Here is a 24,163-nt window from a genome sequence, read left to right on the forward strand (position 1 = left end):
GAAAGATAGTTGACCTAAAGAAAGTTCTTATGAAGGGACTTTCGCCTTGGTCTTGAAAGTTATGACCATTGCACCATCCCTGTGATCACATGATCAAGATTCAGGTGCTTGACAATCTGCCTGTGGTTATGACTGCAGGGGCATTTCAGCTCCTCCTACCTGCTTATCTCCCCCCCCCTTTGCCATCTTCTTGCTCTCACTGCTGACCAATCTGGTCCTTTACGTGGCAGCTACTGACCATGTGAGGCTTTTTCTCCAAGTTGCAGACAGTGCTTTCCTCCTGAGAGGAAAGGTGAAGATGAGTAAGATATACTGAACCCCAGAGCCATGGCATGCCAAGAAGCCCCTGAGCTGCAGTGTGGCAATCAAATAATTACTAAATGGACATTTAACAATCTTGGATAATAAATATTGGTGATTTGTTTCTGTATCTGCAAATTGCTTCCTGAACTGTTTTAGTTCCACTGTTCTTATGAAACAACGAATTGTTACATATTATATTTATTTACTGGAACCATTTCTGTGATTTTACCGTACATAAGAAAGCTGTTCTAAATTGTAGGAAAAAGTTAGTATCAAAGCATAAAAAACTTTTAAAAGGAAACCTGTTCACTTATGGTGTTTCTTTCCTTAGTTTTTGGAAGAGACAAGATGAGCCTCATGACTTTAAAAAATCTTGATATGGAAAATAATTTAGTATTTGAACAGCAAACTATATTTATATTTCTGCTCTTATTATATATATTACTATCTTCTGCTATTGATTTTGGAGTACAAAGTAACAATTAACTTGGAAAGAAACTGTTTCTTCTCAGTGTTTTTAAGCATGAAATGGAAACTTGATTGAGTGTAATGCCTTTAGAATGGACTTTGGGGCTTTTTGTGTCTTAACCTGATCCTAAAGTCAAATGACCTCAATATCTTTGTTTTATAAGCTGTATAAAATGCTTTTTATGACTGATGTAGTTGCATAACAGTATTATTTTCAAGATCTTTACTAATCCTAAAAACCTCTCTCTTTTTATGTTTATGTGGGCTATTTTTTCCTCAAACTTACAGCAACAAATGGCTATATGTCAGGCAATCTATCTGTCAGAAGTACTTTTTTGACATTTATTTGAAATTGCTCCTTGTGTACAGTGACTCCTTCTGTAGACCGTTCTGTTTCTGCTCTATATTATAATTTTTTGTCCAAATTATCACTGTCTTCAAATTGAACTACTACGTAGTGACTGGTGAAAAATACAAAATTCATAGAAACGTGTTGAAATATATAGAGGCTTATATGTGGTTAAATTTCCTGACAGTTAGAACAATTAATCAGTGGAACAGCTTGCCTCCAGAAGTTGTGAATTCCCCAACACTGGAAGTCTTTAAGAAGATGTTGGATAGCCATTTGTCTGGAACGGTATAGGGTTTCCTGCCTAGGCAGGGGGTTGGACTAGAAGACCTCCAAGGTCCCTTCCAACTCTGCTATTGTATTTGGTAGCGATAATGTGCACAGTGGCTTGGAGTAACACAGCAGTGTCATATACTAAGTGTTCCCTAAAATCTAATCTCCCCAAAAGATGTCATTGTTTTTATAAAAATAGATGACTGCAAAGCTGAACTGCTATAGTAGCTGTTGAAAAAAAGAACTCTGAAAGTATAATACAGTTGTTTCAAAATCACATCTTGTTCACCACAAAAAATATGTAAAGGGAGATGTGATAACTGAAGGCTCAAATATAATTTGTCTTTCATTCAGTTCTTTTGCTGATCGAGTATCAGATTTCTCAATGATGACAGTTGTGTACTAAAGTATGCTACAGAGGTTTGTGTGGGACCATTTATTTGTTTTAAATAATTTTAATGGCTTGGAAATATATACATTAATCGCCTTTTCTTTATCTTTCATTGGTCTATTCTAGTAAGCAGCCAATAATATAGTAATAGCTGCCTACTTAAAATGAAACCTTTTGTAATCATTACATAATGCACAATACCTGCTTCCCCTCTTTATTCAGTATCCTGCAAAATGAATAATAATATCTACATTGACCCAGCAAAGATGTATGAATAGAGAGAAGCAAAAACAACTTTAAACGGTTGTGACTTTTAATATAAGGCATGGAAAAATGACTTCAGCCAAATAGGTTCTTCATGGGTTTTTTTTTTTTTGTATTTTGGAATTTAATTGAAAAATTCCTTAACTGCTTTGAGAAGCATCTAGCATGTATCTGTAGTGGCAGCGTGTCACTGAAACTTCATTGCAGAGAAGACTGGAAAATAATTTGGGTCACGGTGACCAAAGCTATTCATAGAACATTAAGAGAAGAACAGAATGTAAAAATGTCAGTTTTTATAGCAGTTGCTTCAACATTAAAAGTCTACAATTGTAGATTCTGGTTGACTTCTAATATTTATGAGTTAATTATTATGGTAATTATCATATTAAGATGAATAAATTTTCGGGACAAAGTTTATAAAATCTAAATTTTTCATAAGGAAGGAGAATATTGCCATTTCCATTGTCATTTTCCTTCCACATTAATCTTTCATATTACTTTGTAGAGAAGTAATTAAGCAAACATCCATGCACGTTAACATATTTTAGCCTGTCTGAATATAAAATTCATAGTATTGAACTGCATTTCTTAATGTTAGTTAAACTCTTGTGGGAAACTGTCATCTGCTGCATTGGTTAGTGTTGTGAGTTTTTTTAAATTATACTTGATAAGATTGGCAAGTTAGTCTCTTTTGGATTGTAAATCTTGACATTTAGACACATTCATAAAACGTTTATATAAGCAGCCTTCAGCATTTATGTAATTCAGACTCTCCCATGTGCAGCACTGAGGTCAGAATAGGAGCTCTTGGAGTGTTTGGGACATTGTTCTGCTTGCATAATCTTGGAATCCCAAGAGAGGTTGCCTGTCACTGAAGTTGACCTTTGAATGTTCCAGATTGTCCGTGGGTGCTACATCTACTGCCTTTTCTGTTAGACACTCTCCTTAAAAAAGAAAATCTATGACTCTTTCTTTCTTTCTATTTCTTTCTTTCTTTCTTTTCTTCCTTTTTCCTTCCTTCCTTCCTTCCTTCCTTCCTTCCTTCCTTCCTTCCTTCCTTCCTTTTCTTTCTCTCTTTCTCTGTCTCTTTGAAACCACATAGACTCTCTTTGTCAAGACAATATTAAAACAAGACAACTAGAAGTACTAGCATTTTAATTTGGGACAATGCTTTTTCAGTTGAGAGTAAAGAGTACTCTTTAGCAGTTTTTTAAGGGGTTTTTTTGGACAGCGCTCTGAGTAGTGCATCCAATGTCCTGTGTAAATGCTTTCACTCGGTAGAATATAAATAATTAACAATGGATTATTAAAATATTATAAGATCTATAATAACATAAAATTATGGTTATTATTCATTTTGAAAAATTATATTCTGACTGTTGGGTGACATTTAAGAAGTAGAGTAAGCATCGCTGGCATCCAATAAACAAATGATATGTTAAAACCACAAAAGCTAAACTACTGGAGGGTGGCTCTTTATCATGTTCCCAAAAGCCCTAGTCTCAGGGAGCAAATTGAACATTGGTACTTGAACGTTGCTTCTTATGACATCTGTGGGAGGGGCCACTGGTGGATATCATCAGTGCTGATTGGTCCATAGACTGAGTGGAAGTTTGTTGCAGCCACGCCTCTACTCCTTCTGCCCCAGTTTTCTTGATGTCGTGTTGGGTAGAATGATCTGAAAAAGAAATCACAACAAGGCCACCCCCTCCCTAGTCCTCTACGAAAACTAATTCAGGCGGGACGTGGCCCCTCCCGCAGATGTCATGAGAAGCGATGTTCAGGTAAGTACCAATGTTCATTCTCCATGGAATACTGTGTGAGGGGCCACTGGTGGGACGTACCCAAGCTACCGTCTAAAGGGGGGGTGGGAAAGCCTATGAATCCGTAGCGACTGTGGTGGCCACTACCAGCTGTAACACTCTGCGTCCAAAGGACGCTTCTGCTGATGTGTAAACATCTAGGTGTAGGGGAAGCCCATGTGGCTGCCCTACATATGTCCTCAAGTGGTGCTCTTGTTGCCCAAGCCATGGCGACCACACTCGTTGGAATTGCCAATCAAATGAATTAAATGCTAAAACTAAACTTTTTCTTTCTATGGAGAGTTGAAAGAAACAGCCTATTTGGTCCATAGACTGAGAGGAAATTGGGGCAGGAGGAGTAGAGGCATGGCTGCAACACATTTCCACTCAGTTTATGGACCAATCAGCATTGATGATATCCACCAGTGGCCCCTCCCGCAGTATGCCATGGAGAATAGTGGTTTCCACAGAGCAGGAAGCATGTGAATAGTAGTATCAATGAAAGCACCAAATTACTGTGACATAAGCCCTGTGCCTATTCTGCATGTATTGCATCCATGTCCCCAAAAGAGTAAGATTGTGGCAAAATAGTGCAGTGTTGCTTTCTACATTCTGAAAATAGCAAGGTCCTGTGGATACTGTGGAAAGAGGTCCACTACTCCCCCCCCCACCTATTGCCATTATAAATCTTGTACTGATGCTTCTGTCGTGTTCCAATAGATTTGTCCCTGCACTTGCTTCAATCACTATCCCTCACCTTTCACTGTTTGCAACAACTGTGTTGTGGAGTATTGCAAGCACTGGATCAGAAATGAGAGCCAATATATGAGCATCTGGGAGGTTTAGTGATGCACCAACTCCTTTTCCTTAACTGCTGTCAACTGATGGGACCTTAGAGATGCACATTCTTTCTAGCTGTCCCAGTCTTTTGGAAGAATTTCCAAACTGACATTCAAGGGATCCTTTTAGCCTTCTGGAAGATTGTGAAGACATAGTTCTTCCCGCAAGCACTGGGCTAGGTTAGTTTGGTTGCTCTAACACCTGGTGGGAAGTGCTGCTCTGTTTTTATTCCAGTGTTTTTATTTGGCTGATTTATCCCTTATTCCACACTTATCCCTAACTAAAGATCTATATCACTCAGAAATAACTGACTGGTACCTGTAGCTCAAATTCTGATCCATTATATCCAGCTAAGTTTTTATCATTCACTCTAGAATAGCACCTTGATATGTATGTATGTATGTATGTATGTATGTATGTATGTATGTATGTATGTATGTATTTGGTCAATCGGTTTTTGATTGGTTTTTTTTTTAGCTCAGGCAGCAGTTATTTTGCACTCAATCATGATTGTGAGTGCAGTATGAGAAGCATATAGGAAATATTTATGTATTTATTTTATCTATTTATAAAATTTATTAGCCACCCATCTTCCCAACAAGGTAACTCTGGGTGGCTTACAGTAATAAAAGATTTTATATATAAAATCTGGGAGCAGGGAGGTGGGATGTTATTAATCAACCACATCCACTGTTATGCTCCCCATTGGAGTCCCAAGCTAACTGGCAGAGCCATGTCTTTAGGCCAGGGGTCGGCAACCCGTGGCTCTGAAGCTGCATGTGGCTCTTTTATCCCTCTGCTGTGGGTCCCTGTTACCGGTCGGCTCCACAGTTGATAGGGCTTTCAGTTAGGACAGGTAGAGGACAAGGGACACCACACTAGGAGGAGACTCTATGGTGGGGGAACTGGACTTCCGGTCAGCTCCAGAATTGAATGGGGGGCTTCCGGTTAGGACCTTTGTGACTCTTTGAGTGTTTAAGGTTGTCAACACCTTCTCCTGGACCCCACCAGCCAGATGAATCAGGCCAATGGGGCCTGCAGCATGCTCCTCTGCCAGCACAGGTGGGATGGGCCAATCTCAGGGAGATGAGACAGTCCCTCAAGTAGCCTGGACCCCTGCCATGAAGGGCTTTAAAGATGATTGCGAACATCTTGAATTTGTACCTGGAAACAGACTGACAGCCAATGCAGCTCGCATAGCAGTATGTTACATTGGCCATTTTTTGGGCCCCATGAACTGCCGCTGCACTCTGCACCAGTTGTAGCTTCCGAATGCCCTTCAAGGGTAGCCCCATGCAGAGTGCATTACAAGATCCTCACTTTTGTCTTGCCTGTGGCAACATAATTTGGAAAACTATTAAAATTTTTCTGCTGTGTCTTGGGCACATGGAAAGAATGCTTCCAGAGAATGTTTATGAGCACTCTCATTTTTAGTAGTGGTGGGATGGTTTTTTTTTAAGCTGTTGCAATAAAAAGGCAACTTAAAATAAAGAACAAATGGAATGACTTGATATTTAGTTATGCTGCATATATTGGTACAAAATTTTGAATTTCTATTTTGGAAGCGTTACCTTAGTGTGCCTGATTATTTCTTCCAAATTAAATGGCTAATAGTTAAAGCTCTTAAGGGACACATTCAGCATTTTTGTGTAGCGACACAAGCTTAAAAAATATCCTGGAGAATTTAACTACTGCTAAGGGTTTTTTGGTGAAATGTGAGGATGAAATGACATTGAGATGAAGAATCTAATCAATATAGCTTGAGACTCCTTTTTTGTATCAAAATTATTGATGATGATGCAGTATTTCGCATAGAGAGAAGCACTATACTGAAGATTTCCTTTAGCTGTATTATCATTCTGGACGTACTTGAAAAGAATTGCTCTGTGAGCATATCTGGGTCAGGTAGGTGTGTCACCTTATGTAATCTTTATATAATTAGTTCTTTGTTAGGTCTCTCCCCAGAGTAGGAGGAACCTACAGCTATTGAGTTGTCTGAAGAAGTGAGACTATACTTTGATTAGACAGTCTTTTGGAAGTGCAGAGTTTTTTAGAAAGGCTTTGGCAATCTGACATTTGCCAGAAATGTCTTATTTGCCATCCTTGGGGGAGATTAATTAATTTTCACAGATAATAAAACAGCATCGGTTGTTTTCCTCACCTTTGTTCTACATAAATTGCTAATATTCCCCTCCCCCCCTTCTTGTTGCATTTTATGAAATAAGGATTGGACAAATTGTTGAATCATTTCTGGTCTTCTTCTCATATACACTTTGGAATAAATTGTAGACTTATTTAATAAATGAAATTGAAGGATATACCATTCTTGCTCTGTATTGCCTGATCTCAGAAGAAAACCCTAAACATGATGAGATTCAGTGTTTGAATAAGACTAACCCCCAAATACCTGGGAATTCAGAAAGGACCCAATTCAGAAAACAATGACAAATCGCTTCCTTACTGTTACCAAGGAAACTAGATAAAGACCTGAAGTCTTTAAATGTCGAGCTCAACTTGAGATGTCATCTTTAATAATCTCTTCAACTGATAATGTAGAGCAATTTTTTTCTGTAACTAGGATAGATGCTTGTTTGAATTCAGAAACAAAAGAAGCTGTTCTTATATACTGTTTATATAGAGTGGCGATATTAGCTGGATTCATGTTTGCATCAGATAGACGTTGATTCTTTTACTTTTGGTTTGCTGATAGCATATCATTATAACATAAAAAAGATTGTACCAGTTTTACTTATATTTGAAGTAACACTCTTTCTTCAAAGTAACACATTGATGGCAGGAGTGTAATTCGGGCTATTCCTTACTATACTAGTTTTTTTTATGCATGGAGTTTTTGTGTTTGATTTTCTTTCATTTTAATCACACTAGTCTGTTTCATGAATCACAATAAGTTGTCCAGAATTCATTACATTGCAAAACTGGTTTTATTAGCATATATGACATTCAAAATAATAATGGAACTATATCTATCATCTATCTATCTATCTATCTATCTATCTATCTATCTATCTATCTATCTATCTATCTATCTATCTATCTATCTATCTATCATCTATCTACCTACCTACCTACCTACCTACCTACCTACCGTACGTGTGTGTGTGTGTGTGTGTGTATTCGTAGATTTTCACGGGTGTAGGTATGCTGGTCTTGTTGTATTCGGCTCTTTTCCCATGTAAGATTGAGATTGTCTTGGCAACATTTTGGCGAGGTCTCACTCGCCATCTTCAGGCTGGTGTTTTTGGCTTAAAGCGTGGTTGGAGCTGCCGTCTTTCTATAAATCTTGGTAGAGGTGTGTGGAGTGCTGGCTTTGTTTCAGTAAGTGGATTGATTGGTTGTGTGGTTGTATCATGATTGGTAGATTGATGCAGATTGGTGCTGGCTCTGTGTCCGTTGTTGTTTTGTGTTGTAATGGCCTGGGTGGTGGGTGGGGCTGATTTGTTGACTAGGGCTGGTTTCCAGATGTCTGGTAGGCGGGAGGTATCGTCACATTTATTCATGTTGTGAGGGTGTATATATATATGTAGGTATATATATGCATAATATATATGCTAACTAACTAAATTTTAGGATATATGTTATTTTGGATTAATAAGTATGCACACTAGGGAAGTTTTTTTTAAAAGGGATATTGAAAATTTGGGAGAAAAAAATAAATGGCTTTGGGAGACCTCTGAGTAGAAACAATCTGGGGTATAATAATAATAATTAATAATAATAATAATAATAATTAATAATAATAATAATAATAATAATAATAATAATAATAATAATAATAATAATAATAATAATAATAATAATAATAATAATAATAATTATAATTATAATTATAATTATAATTATAATTATAATTATAATAATAATTATAATTATAATTATAATTATAATTATAATTATAATTATAATTATAATTATAATTATTATAATAATTATAATAATTATAATAATTAATAATAATTAATAATAATCTAATAAACACAGTAAATATTTGCAGTATCATCATCTCATATAGTCGAAGGGCAAGGCTATACTGGAGATACCCACTCTAATATTCTGCTAAATCAGTGTTTTTATTTAATTTTGTTGAAAATATGCGTATAAGCAGCACAAAGGATTTAGCAAATGTCTGTGAATTATGACTTTCTCTCTTTCCTCTCACTAATGCTTGCTTTTTCAGTCTTTTGAATTCTGCATGAATTATCCCTTTGTTTTTAATTCTGGGGAAGTCATTGGCGTGATGACTCAGCCTGCAGAATGAAATCACATGGACTGCTATTACCACTTCCTATTGCCCTATTTTAGCACTCTTTTGATCCAGTTACATAATTATGAATGAAGCAGAAAAGCCAGTGGGGTAAAAATGCTGCATATCGTATTATGAAACCTTGGTTGATATAATATGCTGGAACAATGCTACTTGATATAAACAACTCTGAGAAAATTCAAGGAAACCAAAACCTGTTCTCAGTACTAGGAGTTCTCTAGTTAAATGAGCATGAGCTCATTTGTTGTGACATTTTCACTCCACGTGAATCCTTAAAGTCCCTGTCTTAGAAAATGTATCAAGTTCACAATGTGACCTGATTTGTGCTTCCAGGAAAAAAACAGGAGGGTCAGTTTTGGTTCAGATACACTTTTTACTTAGGGGAATGTAAAATAGCAGCTATTTCCTTTCAATTCATTTCTTTTAAAGGGCTTTGCCAGAACAGAGAGAGTACTCTGAAAAAGCAGTGTGAAGTAACACTGGTTTTAAAAGAGAGTTTTGGTACACAGTGACTTTTGACAAATATAGATAAACTTGGTCTTCTACACACATCTGGATTTATACTAACACATGGTCTTTCAAACAATGTTTGTGGAACATGGGTATCTTCCATGCACTCATACTAAACTAGTCATAAATAGTTGGAAAAACAGAGGAGAAAGGGAAGTTGAGCTGCCATAACACCGAAGCTGTAGCATTCCATCCATGTTGTTTATGTTTCATGGAGTTTCACTGAAACATTTTCCAAAAGCTGCATTTGACTATGTGTTTCAAAAATAGCCTTTTTTGCTACATTAACTACCCAAGATACTTTGTTCAAACTGGCATTCCCTGTTTCTTTTCCTGTAAGAATTCCCTCTGTTACAGTTTGTTCACTAGGCAATACTTGACCAACACTGGAATTATTTGCTGCAGGAGTTACATATTATTTATTGTGTCAAGGACCAGCTGTGGTTTGACATGATATCAGAACTTTTGTGGTTGTATATGAGAGGTTCACAAAAGAATTTGGAGAGTTTTGTTTCATCAGCATTTCCAATAGCTGGAAGTAAACGCGAAGTACATGGTCAAATGATTGAGAAATCATTTGTTCTTTCAGTAAGATCCATGTTTGTTACAAATGTGAAAAGAAAGGAAATTGTTCACAATTTACTCTAACATTTTCTTTACAGATCAATCCCGTGAAGCAGCTTTTGAAAGTGATCTTGTTCAACATGGGGAAGATGGAGAATGGCAGCACTCTACTTCAACTACCTCATCTCAGAGTGAACAGGCAGAGAAACTGTTGCAGAATCAGCACCAGAGCCTGGCCTCTGAGGACACCAAAAAGAAGAGGGCTCAGAAACCTTCTCACATGAGGAGGAACATAAGGTAAAGATGATGATGATGATGATGATGTTGATGATGATGATGATGATGATGATGATGATGATGATGATGATGATTATTTAATTAGATTTCTAGACCGCCCCCTCTCCCCGAAGGGACTCGGGGCGGTGTACAGGTATAAATTTAAAAACCATACAAACAATAGTATACATAGCTAAAATTAGATTAAATAGCCCCTGTACGAATTTATAAAAATTAAAAACTTAGACCATAAAACCAATCATAAAAATTTAAAAATAAAACTGAGGTGGGAAAGCTGGAATTAGGCCAGGCCGGCTAGCTGGAACAGGTGGGTTTTGAGTTTCTGACGGAAGGAGCGGAGGTCCATAGTCATTCTAATGTTTTAAAAACATTTTAGAGTTTTAATACTTAGTGACACGATATTCAGGCACAATTTCCTGAATCCAGGTTTACGATGGTCTGTGTTCAAGAGCACTAGACAAAGTGGAACTAAAATCCAGTTGGTGAGGAAATATTGCAAGCATCTCGGATAATTGTTCTAAGGAACTGGTTTCCTGGCTCCAGGGAAGAAAATTGATCATAACTGTACTGAGATTTCAGTTTCTGTAATACCCTGTGAAAGAGTTGATCCCTTTCCCTTTATACCGGCGATATGACGTTTCTGACCCATGTGCCTGATCTGATCCACTTGGACCAAGCCTATTTGTCCTTTGAACATGTCCCTGCTTTGTTTTCATTTATGCTCAACCCTTTCCCCAACAGTGTAAGATGCTTTGGCTACCCTACTTTTGCCTGGATAGAGTAATGTCTCAAATGACAAAATGCTGCAAAATTAGTTCCTGCAAGCATTCTACTCTGTTTGCCTTCCATATGTTCCCATAAGAGGTAAATACTTTGAGTGGCAGAATAGTGAAATTAGATGGTCACATGGAGCACATACAGCTGTGTTTCCATTGTTTCTACTCCAGTGATACAATGGATAATATTGGTCAGCGATGGCTAACCTTTTTGCCATCGCGTGCCAAAAGCAAGGGGAGGCTGTTTCAAAGGTACCAAAGGCTGTTGAGGGATCAAGGAGAGTAAGGATGGTGGCATTATCCCCATCCTGCTCTCATCATCAACAACTGTTATCATTTCCATCCCATAACTGGGCCTGAATCCTGACTGAAAGGGGTCCAGATAATCCATATCATCCAGGACCTTCTAAAGCTACCAAACAACCATGTTTTCTATCCTCTTCCCTAAGAAGGGACGATGGGAAACTGGATGGAAGTTGCCCAGGCAGGTGGGATCAAGTCATAATTAACTTCCCTCTTAACATCGTGCATCAGCCCTTAAACAGCAGCAATCAAGGGTCTTCTTCCTCAATTCCATGCTTGCCTCCAATATGTTTTTTTATTGCGCTGTTTTTAAGCATGTGTTGTTTTCCACTTCTTTGTAACTGGAATGCAACTGATATATAAAGCAATTGCCCATTATCTTCTAACTTGCTTTGCCTTAAACTGTGGAAGCCTTGATGCTCTCTGAGCTTGGTTGGTTGGTTGTTTGCTTGCTGACATTTAGTTACCAGACAAGGTAACATCTCCTTTTTACACATACATTCTGTTCTATTGTTGCCTTAAACTCTCACCTGTCCTTAATGGTACAGAACAATGTAGGTACTTATTTACTGGCAACTTCCTTAGTTTCATTTTACTCTTATACACTAGGCTAAAAACAAATATTACCACCACCTCCCCAGTTCATGGAATATACAGTGGCACTTGCCTTCCACCTACGAGTAAAAAATAGCTAGCTTTTCTGACTCTGGTCCTTTTCTTTGCTTGACAAAGAGCAAGTCAGGTTTTATTTGCCATTGACATGAGCAAATCGAAACTGCATTGATATATTTCTTGGAAATAATGAATTTTTTTCTGAATTTCTTCATTCAGAAAACTGTTGCGGGAAGACCAGTTGGAGGCTGTGACAAAAGCAGCACAACAGGAGGAACTGGAAAGAAGAAAACGGCTGGAGCAGCAAAGGAAGGATTACCAAGCCAGCATCCCCACTGTACCTTTAGAGTTTCTCCCAGGTGAACTTTACACAAAGTATTGAACCAAAAGCTGAACTGAAGCAAGATGTAATAAATAATAATGCTTAATCCTGTCAGCATACTAACTTTGTTCCCTAGTGTTTATTTTATTCTTACATTCATGCCTTGCCTGCCCCCTTCTCCTCCCCCCCCCCGGGCAAAAAAAAGAGGGCAGTATAAGCGTAACTCATAACATAGAAATATAATCAATGAATTCATAGCTTAAATTCATAGCTGCATTTTGATCAAAGTTGTTACATATTTATAGAAAATGTACAGTGTCTTAAAGCCCATTAGTAATTGTTCCAGGCTTCATGAATTCAAAAGTGACCCATTCCTTTTTATCCCTTAGTGAGGAGAATAGGGAGGAATGAAGACCTGGTGTCTTCTCTATGTTAAGCGAGCTATTCTTTTATTAATTCCTCTTAAATACTGGACTCCAACATTTTAAAATCTCTCTAAATTTTGTGAAGAGGCTGAAAATATACAGGTAGTTCTTGCTTAATGATCACAATTGGGGCTGGCAACTCTGTCACTAAGCAGTGTGCTCCTTAAGTGAATCACCCATGGCAGTTAAACAAGACATCACATGATCATGATTTGCAATTTTACTGCCAGCTTCTACACTAAATACGCTTGTCAGAAGCCGGTAGTAAAATGTGCATCTGGCAATCACATGTTCGTGGGATGCCGCAACGGTCATAAATGCAAAAATCAGTCGCAAAGTTACTTTTTTTTCAGCGCCATCATAACTTCGGACAGTCCCTAAACAGGGCAGTCATTAAGCAAGCATTATCTGTATGTCAACCCAGTGAAATAGCATTACCTGTAATAGATTTAGACCACATTAAAATAGAGCCATATATGCAAATGCTTGTAGTAAAGCTTTGGATGTTTTCCAATATCCATAATTTCAAACTGGCCTTAGGAGGCATTACACCGTGACTGATATGACCTGTCTATTCATCCTCTGACTCCTTTCCGTGGTACTTTTAGAATTACAGTATGGACAGTCTTCTGTTCTGCTTCCTTATCCGCTTTCAAATTTGGAGCAAGGAAGTAAGTGGGTGGGTGGCCTTCTCAATGCTGAGCTATTCAGCAATGCAGCAGGACTAATGAGCAAACAGATTTTATTTGCACCTGTTCTGTGTAACCTGGATGACATTCAAAATGCTCCATGGAAAGAGTTTACTTTTCATGCTAGCAAATGAAGAAAGAGTCTCTGCAATTTGAAAATAAAAATAAAAATAGCCAAACTTGCTGCTCATCTTCAAACTGCAAAAGTCCTGACAACAAATCTCACAAATTCTATTTCATTTGTTCACATTTTGTTTAGATGCCCTGCAGCATAGAACAAGTTCAGGGCATGCTAATATAGACAAATTGCAAGCATTTGTTCTAATAATTATTGAAGATAAACCCAAAGGAAAGTTGTTTGCTATGTTTAGATCACTGTACTATGTTTGGAGTAGAGGAAGGGCATATATCCACAATTCTATCATGTTTTAAATGTTGAATATAAATGGAAATATGCATGTTTAATTAATTTTCAGTTTTATGCTATTGATTCCAGATATGACATTTTTCAAATTCATTTTAAATGTCCTGATAATAGTTTGAACAATGCGTTCGTCTAACATTGGAGTCTGAAACAGATGAATGTACTCTACCAAAAGAAATTAGAATGCAGTAAGAAAAGTACTAGTTAACTTCAGGCAAAGCATTACTTGAAGCATATTAGAGTAGCTTCTTATATAATCAGTTGTATCAAATTTGGTACAATTAGGATACTTCAGTGGTGTCAAACATTGATAGTAGGATTGAATTGAAGTGAGAACAATTTTAGTCTGCTTTTCTTTCCATTCATTATGTACTGAGTTTATTGCTTTGGTTTTAGAGGAAATTGCTTTAAGAACTGCAGAAGTTGCTCAGCTTCCCCCCCAAGTGTTAAATGAAGAGGTCATCTGCTTAGACAGCACCAGCAGTGGTAGTGAGGACGACTCCAAAGGAAGACTCCACAGCATTAAAGATGGTAAGAACATATGGAAAAATTTATTTCTGCATTATGGCTTCCAACATCTTTATATCTTGCAGTCAGTAGGATTTAAAAAAAAACACAAGTAAATGTTATTTCTTAAGAATTCTAATAATCAGTAACTCCCTCTAACATTCCCAACTTGAAAAACATTTTTACAAACATATAAAATTTTAAGAAATTGACTCGGCATAATTATGCTATAATCAAATAATTACAAAGTGTTCAGTAACTCAGTACTAATCAGAATCAGCCACTAGTGCTTTCACACTTCGTTTTTATTTTATTTTTTATTATTTACCTTTTTCCAGTTTTTCCTAGAGTGTAAAACATGAAGACAGAGGGGCATAAGTCACCTTACATATTTAGCTATAAAATATAATGGATATGCTAATCCTCTACATCTGGTTGTGTTGCAGAAGTGATAGAATTAAGTTCAGGAGACGATGAAGCCCTCCATATTGTAGACAGCAGTGATTCTGGCAACGAAGGCGATGATGATAATACTGAAGAGAGCAGTGGTGCCCATGTGAATGATGCTCTAAATCAGTTAGATGCTTCAGGGCAAGTAATTATTAACATCAACCATCCACCAAATGAGGAAGACCTATATCTGGCTCCTCAACTTGCACGAGCAGTAAAGCCTCACCAGGTATTGAAATTTCTGCTGCAGAAATGTACATAATCGTCACCAAATTGTCTTCTACTGTGACATGTCATTGATTTCTGTAAACCTCGGCAGAGGTGGGTTTTTTTTTTTTTTGCCTGCAATATGTGTGTATGCATTTACAAATTAGATGCTTAACCACTAATTTGATAGTAACCATCCATAATCTCTTTGACACCATTTGTTACTCTTTCTAGATTGGTGGTATTCGTTTCCTGTATGATAATTTGGTGGAATCCCTGGATAGATTTAAAACCAGCAGTGGGTTTGGCTGCATCTTAGCTCATAGCATGGGGCTGGGCAAGACTCTGCAAGTCATCTCCTTTTTGGAAGTACTTTTCCGTCATATTGAAGCAAAGACCGTCCTGGCAATTGTACCTGTAAGTAGGCTGTACAAAATTGTTTAGTTAAGTTTGTTTAACTTAACTAAGTTTCCTTTCAAACACTTAGCAAGTTTTGATTTTCCCCAATTTCTATATTTGCCTCTTTACATTTTGAAATATCCATGAAATATTTGTATATTTTTTTCAGTGTTTAAGATATTGGTAGAATGAAATATATAATTAATGGATCCCATTTCTTCTTTCTTGCCATTGTTCTTACAGGTAAATACTCTTCAGAACTGGTTAGCAGAGTTCAACATGTGGCTTCCAGCGCCAGAAGCTCTTCCTGCTGACTATGACCCAAAAGAGATTCAGCCTCGCACTTTTAAAGTCCACATTTTGAATGATGAACACAAGTAAGGGGAATGGATTCTATTTTGGAGTTGTTATTTATAATTGCTTCTGTTGGAGGGTTTGTGCCTTGTTTATGGATCTTGGAAAGTTCTCTTGGCAATTTGTACAGATCTCTTTATGACAACATCTAATTAATTTCAGTGTTACAATAAGGATCGCTGCCAAAATAAGTAGGATACCATCCATTAAATTGCCATCTCAGCTCGCTCACATTCCGAAACTTACAATACTGTCCTCTTTTATTTTCTTACAAAATATAAAAAAGAAAATAACTTTTCCAGACGTATTAAGCATATAGGAAGAATATTATGCTCACAGAGGGGGGGGGGAATGAACACCGTATTGTATTTAAAATGCGAGCGGAAGCCAGGGACATTGTTTGAATTCAAATACTTTAGGCTCACTGAGAGTCTAAGATTAGTGACAGCCATGGTTAATAGTAAGGTTTTTCCTATCCATTGTATTTTGAACCAGCTTGACTTTCCAAATAGACTTTGAATATACATAACAGAGTGAAATTCTCCTTTTTGACAAATAGATATTGTCCCATTTGTATTTTGTCTACCTGTTGTTGTTTTTTCCAGGACCACTGCAGCACGTGCCAAAGTGGTAACTGAGTGGGTGACAGATGGTGGTGTACTGTTGATGGGCTATGAGATGTACCGCCTACTTTCATTGAAGAAATCCTTTGCTACGGGCAGAAAGAAGAAAAGCAAAAAACAGACTGGCCCTGTCATTATTGATGTGGATGAAGAAGATCGTCAGCAAGAGCTCTTAAAAGGTGAGCACCCACAAACCTCCTTTTACGGAGCCCCGAGTCCTGTTTAGGAAAGGGTGCGGTTTATAAATTAAAGTTTATTATTTATTATTATTATTACGGAATGGAAATTATTACGGAATTTTTTATTATTATTACGGAATGGAAATCTTTCATTTCCATTTAAATGATATAATCTTTAGACAACTGTTTTTGCTAGCATTTGCACATGAACAGACAGATATTCTGAGTCCATTAAGGCAGGGGTTTCCAAAGATGGCAACTTTAAGACTTGTGGACTTCAACTCCTAGAATTTCCCCACCAGCATGACTGACTAGGGAATTCTGAGAGTTGAAATCCACAAGTCTTAAAGTTGCCAAGTTTGGAAACCCAAGCGCTCAGGAATATATTTCCACGTTTCATCAGAAAAATGATTTTCTAGTTTGTATGAATTCTTTAATTAATTTATAATTCCTTTATTAACATAAAATGTTTGGAAGCAGAGTTTTTCTGATATGTATATAACTGTTTTGATGGATGTTTCATTACTGTAGTGCAACCTTTTGTGGAAAGATGTTAACATTGTCCCAGTTCTCACTGTTTTTCATTGGCTTGTTGCTTTTTTAAAAAAAAACTTTCATTACGAACACGTTTTCTAGTTTCACTTGCCATTGAATTCAGTGAAGGATATCATTGAGAATTGTAAATGATACTTACCTAGCCTAAGACAGGGAAGTGATCAGTGTCTTTCTCTTATCAATGTTGTCTTGAAAACTGAAGCAGAGATTTCTGATATCCAGTAATAATTTCTGTGCAGCTCATTTTCCTTTCTCCAAACTCCTTACTGGATTTAGCACAATTCCTAATAATTATGCAACTTCAATTGAGGCTAGGAATAGAATAGATTCCTTTGGAGACATTTTCTTTTCCTTTCAGGAATTGAGAAAGCTTTATCCCGGCCTGGACCGGATGTGGTCATTTGTGATGAGGGACACCGGATAAAGAATTGTCATGCAAGCACTTCTCAGGCTTTGAAAAACATCAGGTCTCGGCGAAGGGTAGTTCTGACTGGCTATCCTCTGCAGAACAATCTAATTGAATATTGGTGTATGGTAGACTTTGTACGTCCCGACTTTCTTGGTACCCGGCAGGAATTCAGTAATATGTTTGAGCGCCCTATCCTGAACGGACAGTGTATTGACAGCACCCCCCAAGATGTTCGTCTAATGAGGTATCGCAGTCACGTCCTCCACAGCCTGTTGGAAGGCTTTGTACAAAGGTGAGGCCATTCGCCACATTCCCAGTTCGTCAGTCTTTGTAAGAAGTATTTAAATAATGAGATGGTGGGAAGCGTTTGGTTCATCAGGTTGATGGCTTAGATTTTAGATCATCATTAGCAGTCCTATTTTAGCGCATGTGCCATTAAATCTAGTTTAATAATAATAGGCTGCTTTGGTAGAATTTTTCATTTGGGGATATGAAAACGATTTACGAGAACTTGTTAGCGTAAATGCTTGAAATATGTAAATTAAATGTAATTTCATCACAAAGTATAATATGTGGAAGGAAATATTCAGTTGTGAATATTTGTCATCAAATTTGTAACCAAATTTCACTTGGTTACAGACTAACACTTAAGATTTCTCAATAATCTGCTGTGGATAATTATTCTCCACATACAAAGTGCTGATCACACTTGTTCTTTTACGCTATTAATAATCATACCTAGACTGAGGTGTCTGGTACTTCCTCCTTTCCATTACTAATAGAGGGATGGAGAGCAGACTTTGAGAAATTTCTTTCCTAATGTTCTTTTCTCTCTTTGTTTCTGTAGACGAGGGCACAATGTGCTGAAAGTTCAGCTTCCGTATAAGGAAGAACACGTTATCTTAGTGCGCTTGTCAAAAATCCAGCGGGCTCTTTATACTGAGTTCATGAATAGGTTTCGTGATGCAGGCAACAGCGGCTGGCTGGGACTGAACCCACTTAAAGCTTTCTGTGTTTGTTGTAAGGTGTGTTTTTAATAAAAAGGGAGCAGTATTTTGTGTTTTAGGGTTTTATAAAAATATAATTGTTAGGATGATACTAGTATTATTTAGAGGTCACTTTCTTTTCATTTTGCCTCTTGAATGTTTATTTTTTTTCTAATAATATGATGATAATACAGAACACAAGAGGGACGCGGTAGCTCAGTGGCTAAAAGACCCTGAGCTTGTCGATCAGAAGGTTGGCAGTTCAGCGGTTCGAATTCCTAGAGCTGCGTAACAGAATGGGCTCCCGTTACTTGTCCCAACTTCTGTCAACTTTGCTGTTTGAAAGTATGTAAAAATGCAAGTAGAAAAATAGGAACCATCTTTGGTGGGAAGGTAACAGCGTTCCATTCACTTTTGGTGTTTAGTCATGCTGGCCACATGACCACGGAGACACCTTCGGACAGCGCTGGCTCTTCGGCTTTGAAACGGAGATGAGCCCCGCCCCCTAGAGTCGGGAACAACTAGCACATATATGCAAGGGGAACCTTTACCTTTACAGAACACAACCATCTTTTAAGGTTCCCTAAACATTCTCTGAATGCCAGTTACAAGTGATACAAAGTTTTAGATTGCAATTCGGCTTGGGGTATTATGATTTAGAGTGCTTTGACTACCTGAACATAGCAATATTAATGACATAAAAAAACTATCTGTATTTTTAATCATAATAATTTTGCAAATTAAACTTTTCCAACTTGTAGACTTTCCTTACATCAAGCCTTACAGTGTTTCCCCAGCCCTTATATGTTTATTTAAAAGATTGGCCACAAAATCTCTTTGTTGCTTTTGCTGCAAGAGACTAATTTGGCTGTCCCTCTGGAATTTCATAAAATTACTGCTGCTCACGCTCACCCCCTTCAGTGAGACAACCATAACTGTAGGTAAAGAAAATAGTCACCAGTCTCATGAATGAAAAAACCTAGAATTAATAAAAAATAATAATCTAAGTATTTGATAATAACTGTCAAGTAATTTTCCATCCTTTCAGATATGGAATCACCCTGATGTTCTATATGAAGCATTGCAAAAAGAAAATTTGGCAAATGAGCAAGATTTGGATGTAGATGACCTTGGCACAGCTGGTACCAATTCACGCTGCCAGTCACAGGGCATAAAAATGAAAACAGAGAGCAATGCTCTGCCATCTACAATTGGGGAGGCTACCAATAGCAAGTATATTCAGGGCATTGGCTTCAGTCCATTTCAGGAAAGAGCCAATCAGGTTGTAACGTATGAATGGGTGAGTACCAAAATCAAAACTCTTAGTGTTTTTTTTAAACTTCTTCCTCCTTTTCTCTTGAACATGGTGGATGTTTGAAGCAGTATCTTACGTCTACCTGTACACAAATGTATGACATTCATGCTATATACAGATTCATTTCCCATAAAGAATATTTTAAAGGTTATTGTTATTTATGAAATAGTTCTGTGTAGTATTTTTCTTACCTTTGGCTCCTCTTTTCATTTTTGTGAAAAATCTTGTGTCTTCCTATCTTACTCATTGCAGCTTCAAATGGGATCGCACCATTTATTGTTGTTATTGTTCTATAGCAATTCTCTGATCCTTCTTGTATTATCTGGAGATTTTGTTTTATCTGTGCTTTTGTAGAATGTAACTGTTAATTGATTTGCTCGTAGGATTATCTAACTAGAATGAGAATATGGGAAGAATATAGAGAAGCTGCTATATTCCAGCATCTTAGGTATAGTGAAGGAAGCTAAGAACATTGAGGTTCTATGATGCTGAAAACTTTACAGAGCCCTTTGCATTGTCAATACTTTTGCATATGACCTAAATCTGTTCTCCTTACAAGTCCTAAAACTGGATAAAGAGAACCCAATTAAATAACTGAGTCAAAACCATTATACTTGTTTAAAGAATAAGTTTTCTATGCTGCAATGCAAGTCCTTGCTTTTTACCAAATGTTAACGCTTTCCTTGATTAGTTTTCATCAGTAAATGAGCAGGTTTAGGGTTTTTTAAATCAAATCCTCGTGTAATTTTGGTATTTGGAATCTAACTTTAACTATTGTACAGTAAACTATTGCTACCTCCTCCAGCCACATCTATATTTATTTTATATTTATATTATGTATATTTACTGTTTTTAATATGACTGTACACCGCCCCGAGTCCCTTCTGGGAGAGGGGCGGTCTAGAAATTAAATAAAAGTTAAAGTTAAAGATTTAGGTAATAATAAAGAAATTGTCAAGGAACATGTTTTATGAGAAAACATGTTTTGCTATTTTTTGGAAGGACTTCGCATTAAATTGTTTATGAATGGATTTGTTTCTGATTATGTTTGTAAGGAGACACAAGATATTAGGGAAATCCTGAGCTATAAATTGAATTGTGGTGTAGCAAGTGTCACTAAGAGATGTTCTGTTTTACCTACAGGCTAAAGATATCCTTTGTGATTATCAGACAGGAGTCTTACAAAATTCACCTAAGATGGTGCTGTTGTTTCATCTAGTAGAAGAAAGTGTGAAACTGGGAGATAAACTACTGGTGTTCAGGTAAAAAACCTATGGGAAAATATTTAAACTGTATTGTAAAGCAGTGTGAATAAATAAATATTATTAATTTCAACTGAACTATTCATTAAAACATTACCTCATAGAAAGAGAATTTTCATTATATTTCTGCTGATTAACCAATAATAAACCCCTTGTTGATTTCCTACATTTTTAAGATTATCCTTAAAAGATGCTTTAAAATGACAGTGGCTTCAGCCTAACTGGAGAACGCCTAGCAAGAGCACTGTATTAGTATCCCTACCTTTAAAAGATTTGCCATGGTTGCATTTGATTTTGAGGCATTTTTCAACATGGTTTCAACTCTTACTTCACTTTTTGTAAAATGATGATATTCTGTAAGGTAGCAAAGCCAGCCAACTAGAATTTGGAATTAAACATATGTTTTATGTTTCTGTTGGCTAGCCTACTGTTGATTTTATTGTAGACCACTTTTTTACGATATAAGCAAAAATATGTAGTCTAGAACAATCTGAGCCTACTTTTTTGCGGGAGAAATTTAGAACTATAACAATTTAGAAAAAGAACTAGAAAAAAATGGAAAGAATCTGCTAGACTTTTATATCTCTCAGTAGATCTCCATGGTTGGGTTCTTTCAGTTGATAATATCGAAATTATTCTGCATGCCATCATTATTCTTACGTATATATTAACAATTAACTTGACCCTCTTCTTTCAATTTGAAATAGTTGCCCTATTCCTATTCTTCCATTGGGCCATGCATATGACGGTGAGGATGGGTTAACTTACATGGAATCATCATGTATAAAATTGGCTGACAGTGTGGACAGAGTTTAGACTTTTACCACTTACGATGTACTGTTAAGCATTTATGTGTTTTTTGTCAGTCTGAAAGAAACTCTTGTCTTTTTATAGCCAAAGCCTTTCCACATTGTGTGTCATTGAAGATTTCTTGGCAAAAAGACCAGTGCCTTCTCCCCCAGGCTTGGACGCACAAGGAAACCATAACTGGATCCGAAATGTGAATTATTATAGTAAGTACAGCATGCTCTTCACTCTCTAGAGAGTGGGAAGATCTTAAAAAATTTCATACAATCTGGTAGCACCTTTTCAAACTAACAAATTTAATGAAAAGACTTGTGTGAAAGACAGCTCATTTCACCAGATGCATGGAATGACATACTCTGTGCACCTGACTAAGCTTCTGAAAACCCATCCCTTTTAATATTTTTTTTTTAGAAACTGCTGTCAGAGGCCTTCTGATTTTTGCCTCCAGCATTGAAAAATACTACTTTTCTTGATTTTTTTTCATGGTAGAAGCATGTGGTCGTCTTATTTATATGATTGGTTGAAAGATTTTTCAATAATGTTTTGGTTACAAGTAGCTTTAAATGTATTTCTCCCTATTCGTGTATCGCATCAGTTCTCTCAAACAATCATACTTTTTGTACCCTGCATAGTTTTATTTTGATAGAAGTTATCCAGAAATGCTTGTAATAATCTAATTCTTCTCACATAGGATTGGATGGAAGTACCTCTGCCTCAGAGAGAGAACGATTGATTAACCAATTCAATGATCCCAGCAACACTTCTATTTGTCTCTTCCTTCTTTCAACAAGGTAAGTTCCAGGACTTAGTAAGGATAGAGACATGTGACTGGCTATGAAGAATAGTGGATAGTGTTCATCCTGAAAGAGAATGGAATCTACTTCATTTAAGTAATGTTTAGAATTCCATATGGATTTAGTTGGGTCCCCCCCCCCCCAATATCTGTTATCTTCCAATCCTAACATCATATTAATTTAGATAAAGCTTTCAACAAAAGTAGTAAATCCCAGTTAATATTTGATTTACAGTATACTAGGCAACATTTCAGGCCCAGGCAAATAACTATTCATTTTCCCCCCCTCCAGAGCTGGGTGTTTAGGTGTGAACCTTATTGGTGCAAACAGAGTGATAGTATTTGATGCTTCTTGGAATCCATGCCATGATGCACAGGCAGTATGTCGGGTATATCGCTATGGACAGAAGAAGCCTTGCCACATCTACCGGCTAGTTTCTGACTACACTTTGGAAAAGAAAATTTATGACCGTCAGATCTCCAAGCAAGGGATGTCAGGTAGATTGTGCCTTGCCTTAGGCAGATTATGCCATTCAGTAGGCAGATTTCGTTTGGTCTCTGAATTTAGCTCTCTTTGCTTTTAGGTTTGGCATAAGATTTCCAGCTCTCCCCATCTTCACCCCACCCACCCCTTTTAAAGGTGCAATAATTTGCTAATATCACAGGTGAAGGGACTATTATTGGAGATGCAGATGAAGCAGGAACTGTAGTTCTTCCTCTTTGGTGATCAATGTATATTTTCTTTAGATCGTGTTGTGGATGATTTGAATCCAGTGTTGAACTTTACCAGGAGGGAGGTGGAAAACTTGCTGCACTTTGTGGAAGAGGAATCTGAGCCTCCCCAGCTTCCATTTAACCCCAATAAGATCAAGGAATCTGTTTTACAGCTGGCCTGTCTCAAGTACCCACACCTCATCACCAAGGTTAGGAAAGAGAGTAAAATCCGCATATCCGTGCTATTTTAATAAGTTGGCTCTAAAAATTACATCTAATAAAGTATATTAAGAATGTATAGTGCCTGCAAGAAATTAAATTCAAGAAAAGTTTCCTCCTCAAATGACTCAAATGTCTGTCCCTTATTGTTTTATTATAAAATGCTTATGATGATCAGATCCAATGTCTTCAAGGAATGGGATATAATGAGGTGCTTGTTTATGTCAAGGAAAGCCGACGGTTAATATATTGCTTAGCAGTCTTACTTCATTGGTAAATACCATTTCCCCTTTGCAACAAATCCCTCAGTTTTATCTCACATTATACGGCCGCGTACATTCCAAAGAGCTGAAGGAGTCTCCAGATCAGATCTGAAGTGCATGGAGAGAAGTGGTGGTGGTGTAGATTGGGGGTGGTGGGGGAGAGGGGTGGGTTGCTGCTGGCGTTATTGCCGGTTCGCTTCGCGTGCACCAAAGATCAATGGGGCAAT

The 24,163-nt window shown here is 37.1% G+C and overlaps 1 protein-coding gene across 3 annotated transcripts in view; it reads left to right on the forward strand.

Moving 5' to 3' along the window:
• Window positions 1-24,163, forward strand: part of RAD54L2 (RAD54 like 2) — a 58,974-nt gene that overhangs the window by 19,162 nt on the left and 15,649 nt on the right. For all 3 annotated transcript variants that reach the window (XM_081934066.1, XM_081934067.1, XM_081934068.1), the window contains exons 3-17: window positions 10,145-10,343; window positions 12,254-12,393; window positions 14,291-14,425; window positions 14,848-15,080; window positions 15,293-15,475; window positions 15,701-15,834; window positions 16,417-16,613; window positions 17,527-17,869; window positions 18,425-18,602; window positions 19,612-19,863; window positions 21,022-21,140; window positions 22,035-22,153; window positions 22,639-22,738; window positions 23,033-23,238; window positions 23,488-23,663. In XM_081934066.1, the coding sequence (XP_081790192.1) occupies window positions 10,145-10,343; window positions 12,254-12,393; window positions 14,291-14,425; window positions 14,848-15,080; window positions 15,293-15,475; window positions 15,701-15,834; window positions 16,417-16,613; window positions 17,527-17,869; window positions 18,425-18,602; window positions 19,612-19,863; window positions 21,022-21,140; window positions 22,035-22,153; window positions 22,639-22,738; window positions 23,033-23,238; window positions 23,488-23,663 (2,714 nt within the window). The remainder of the gene's footprint in view (window positions 1-10,144; window positions 10,344-12,253; window positions 12,394-14,290; window positions 14,426-14,847; window positions 15,081-15,292; window positions 15,476-15,700; window positions 15,835-16,416; window positions 16,614-17,526; window positions 17,870-18,424; window positions 18,603-19,611; window positions 19,864-21,021; window positions 21,141-22,034; window positions 22,154-22,638; window positions 22,739-23,032; window positions 23,239-23,487; window positions 23,664-24,163) is intronic.

The sequence above is a fragment of the Natrix helvetica genome, assembly GCF_964273705.1.
Source record: "Natrix helvetica genome assembly, chromosome: 1".
NCBI lineage: Eukaryota > Metazoa > Chordata > Lepidosauria > Squamata > Natricidae > Natrix > Natrix helvetica.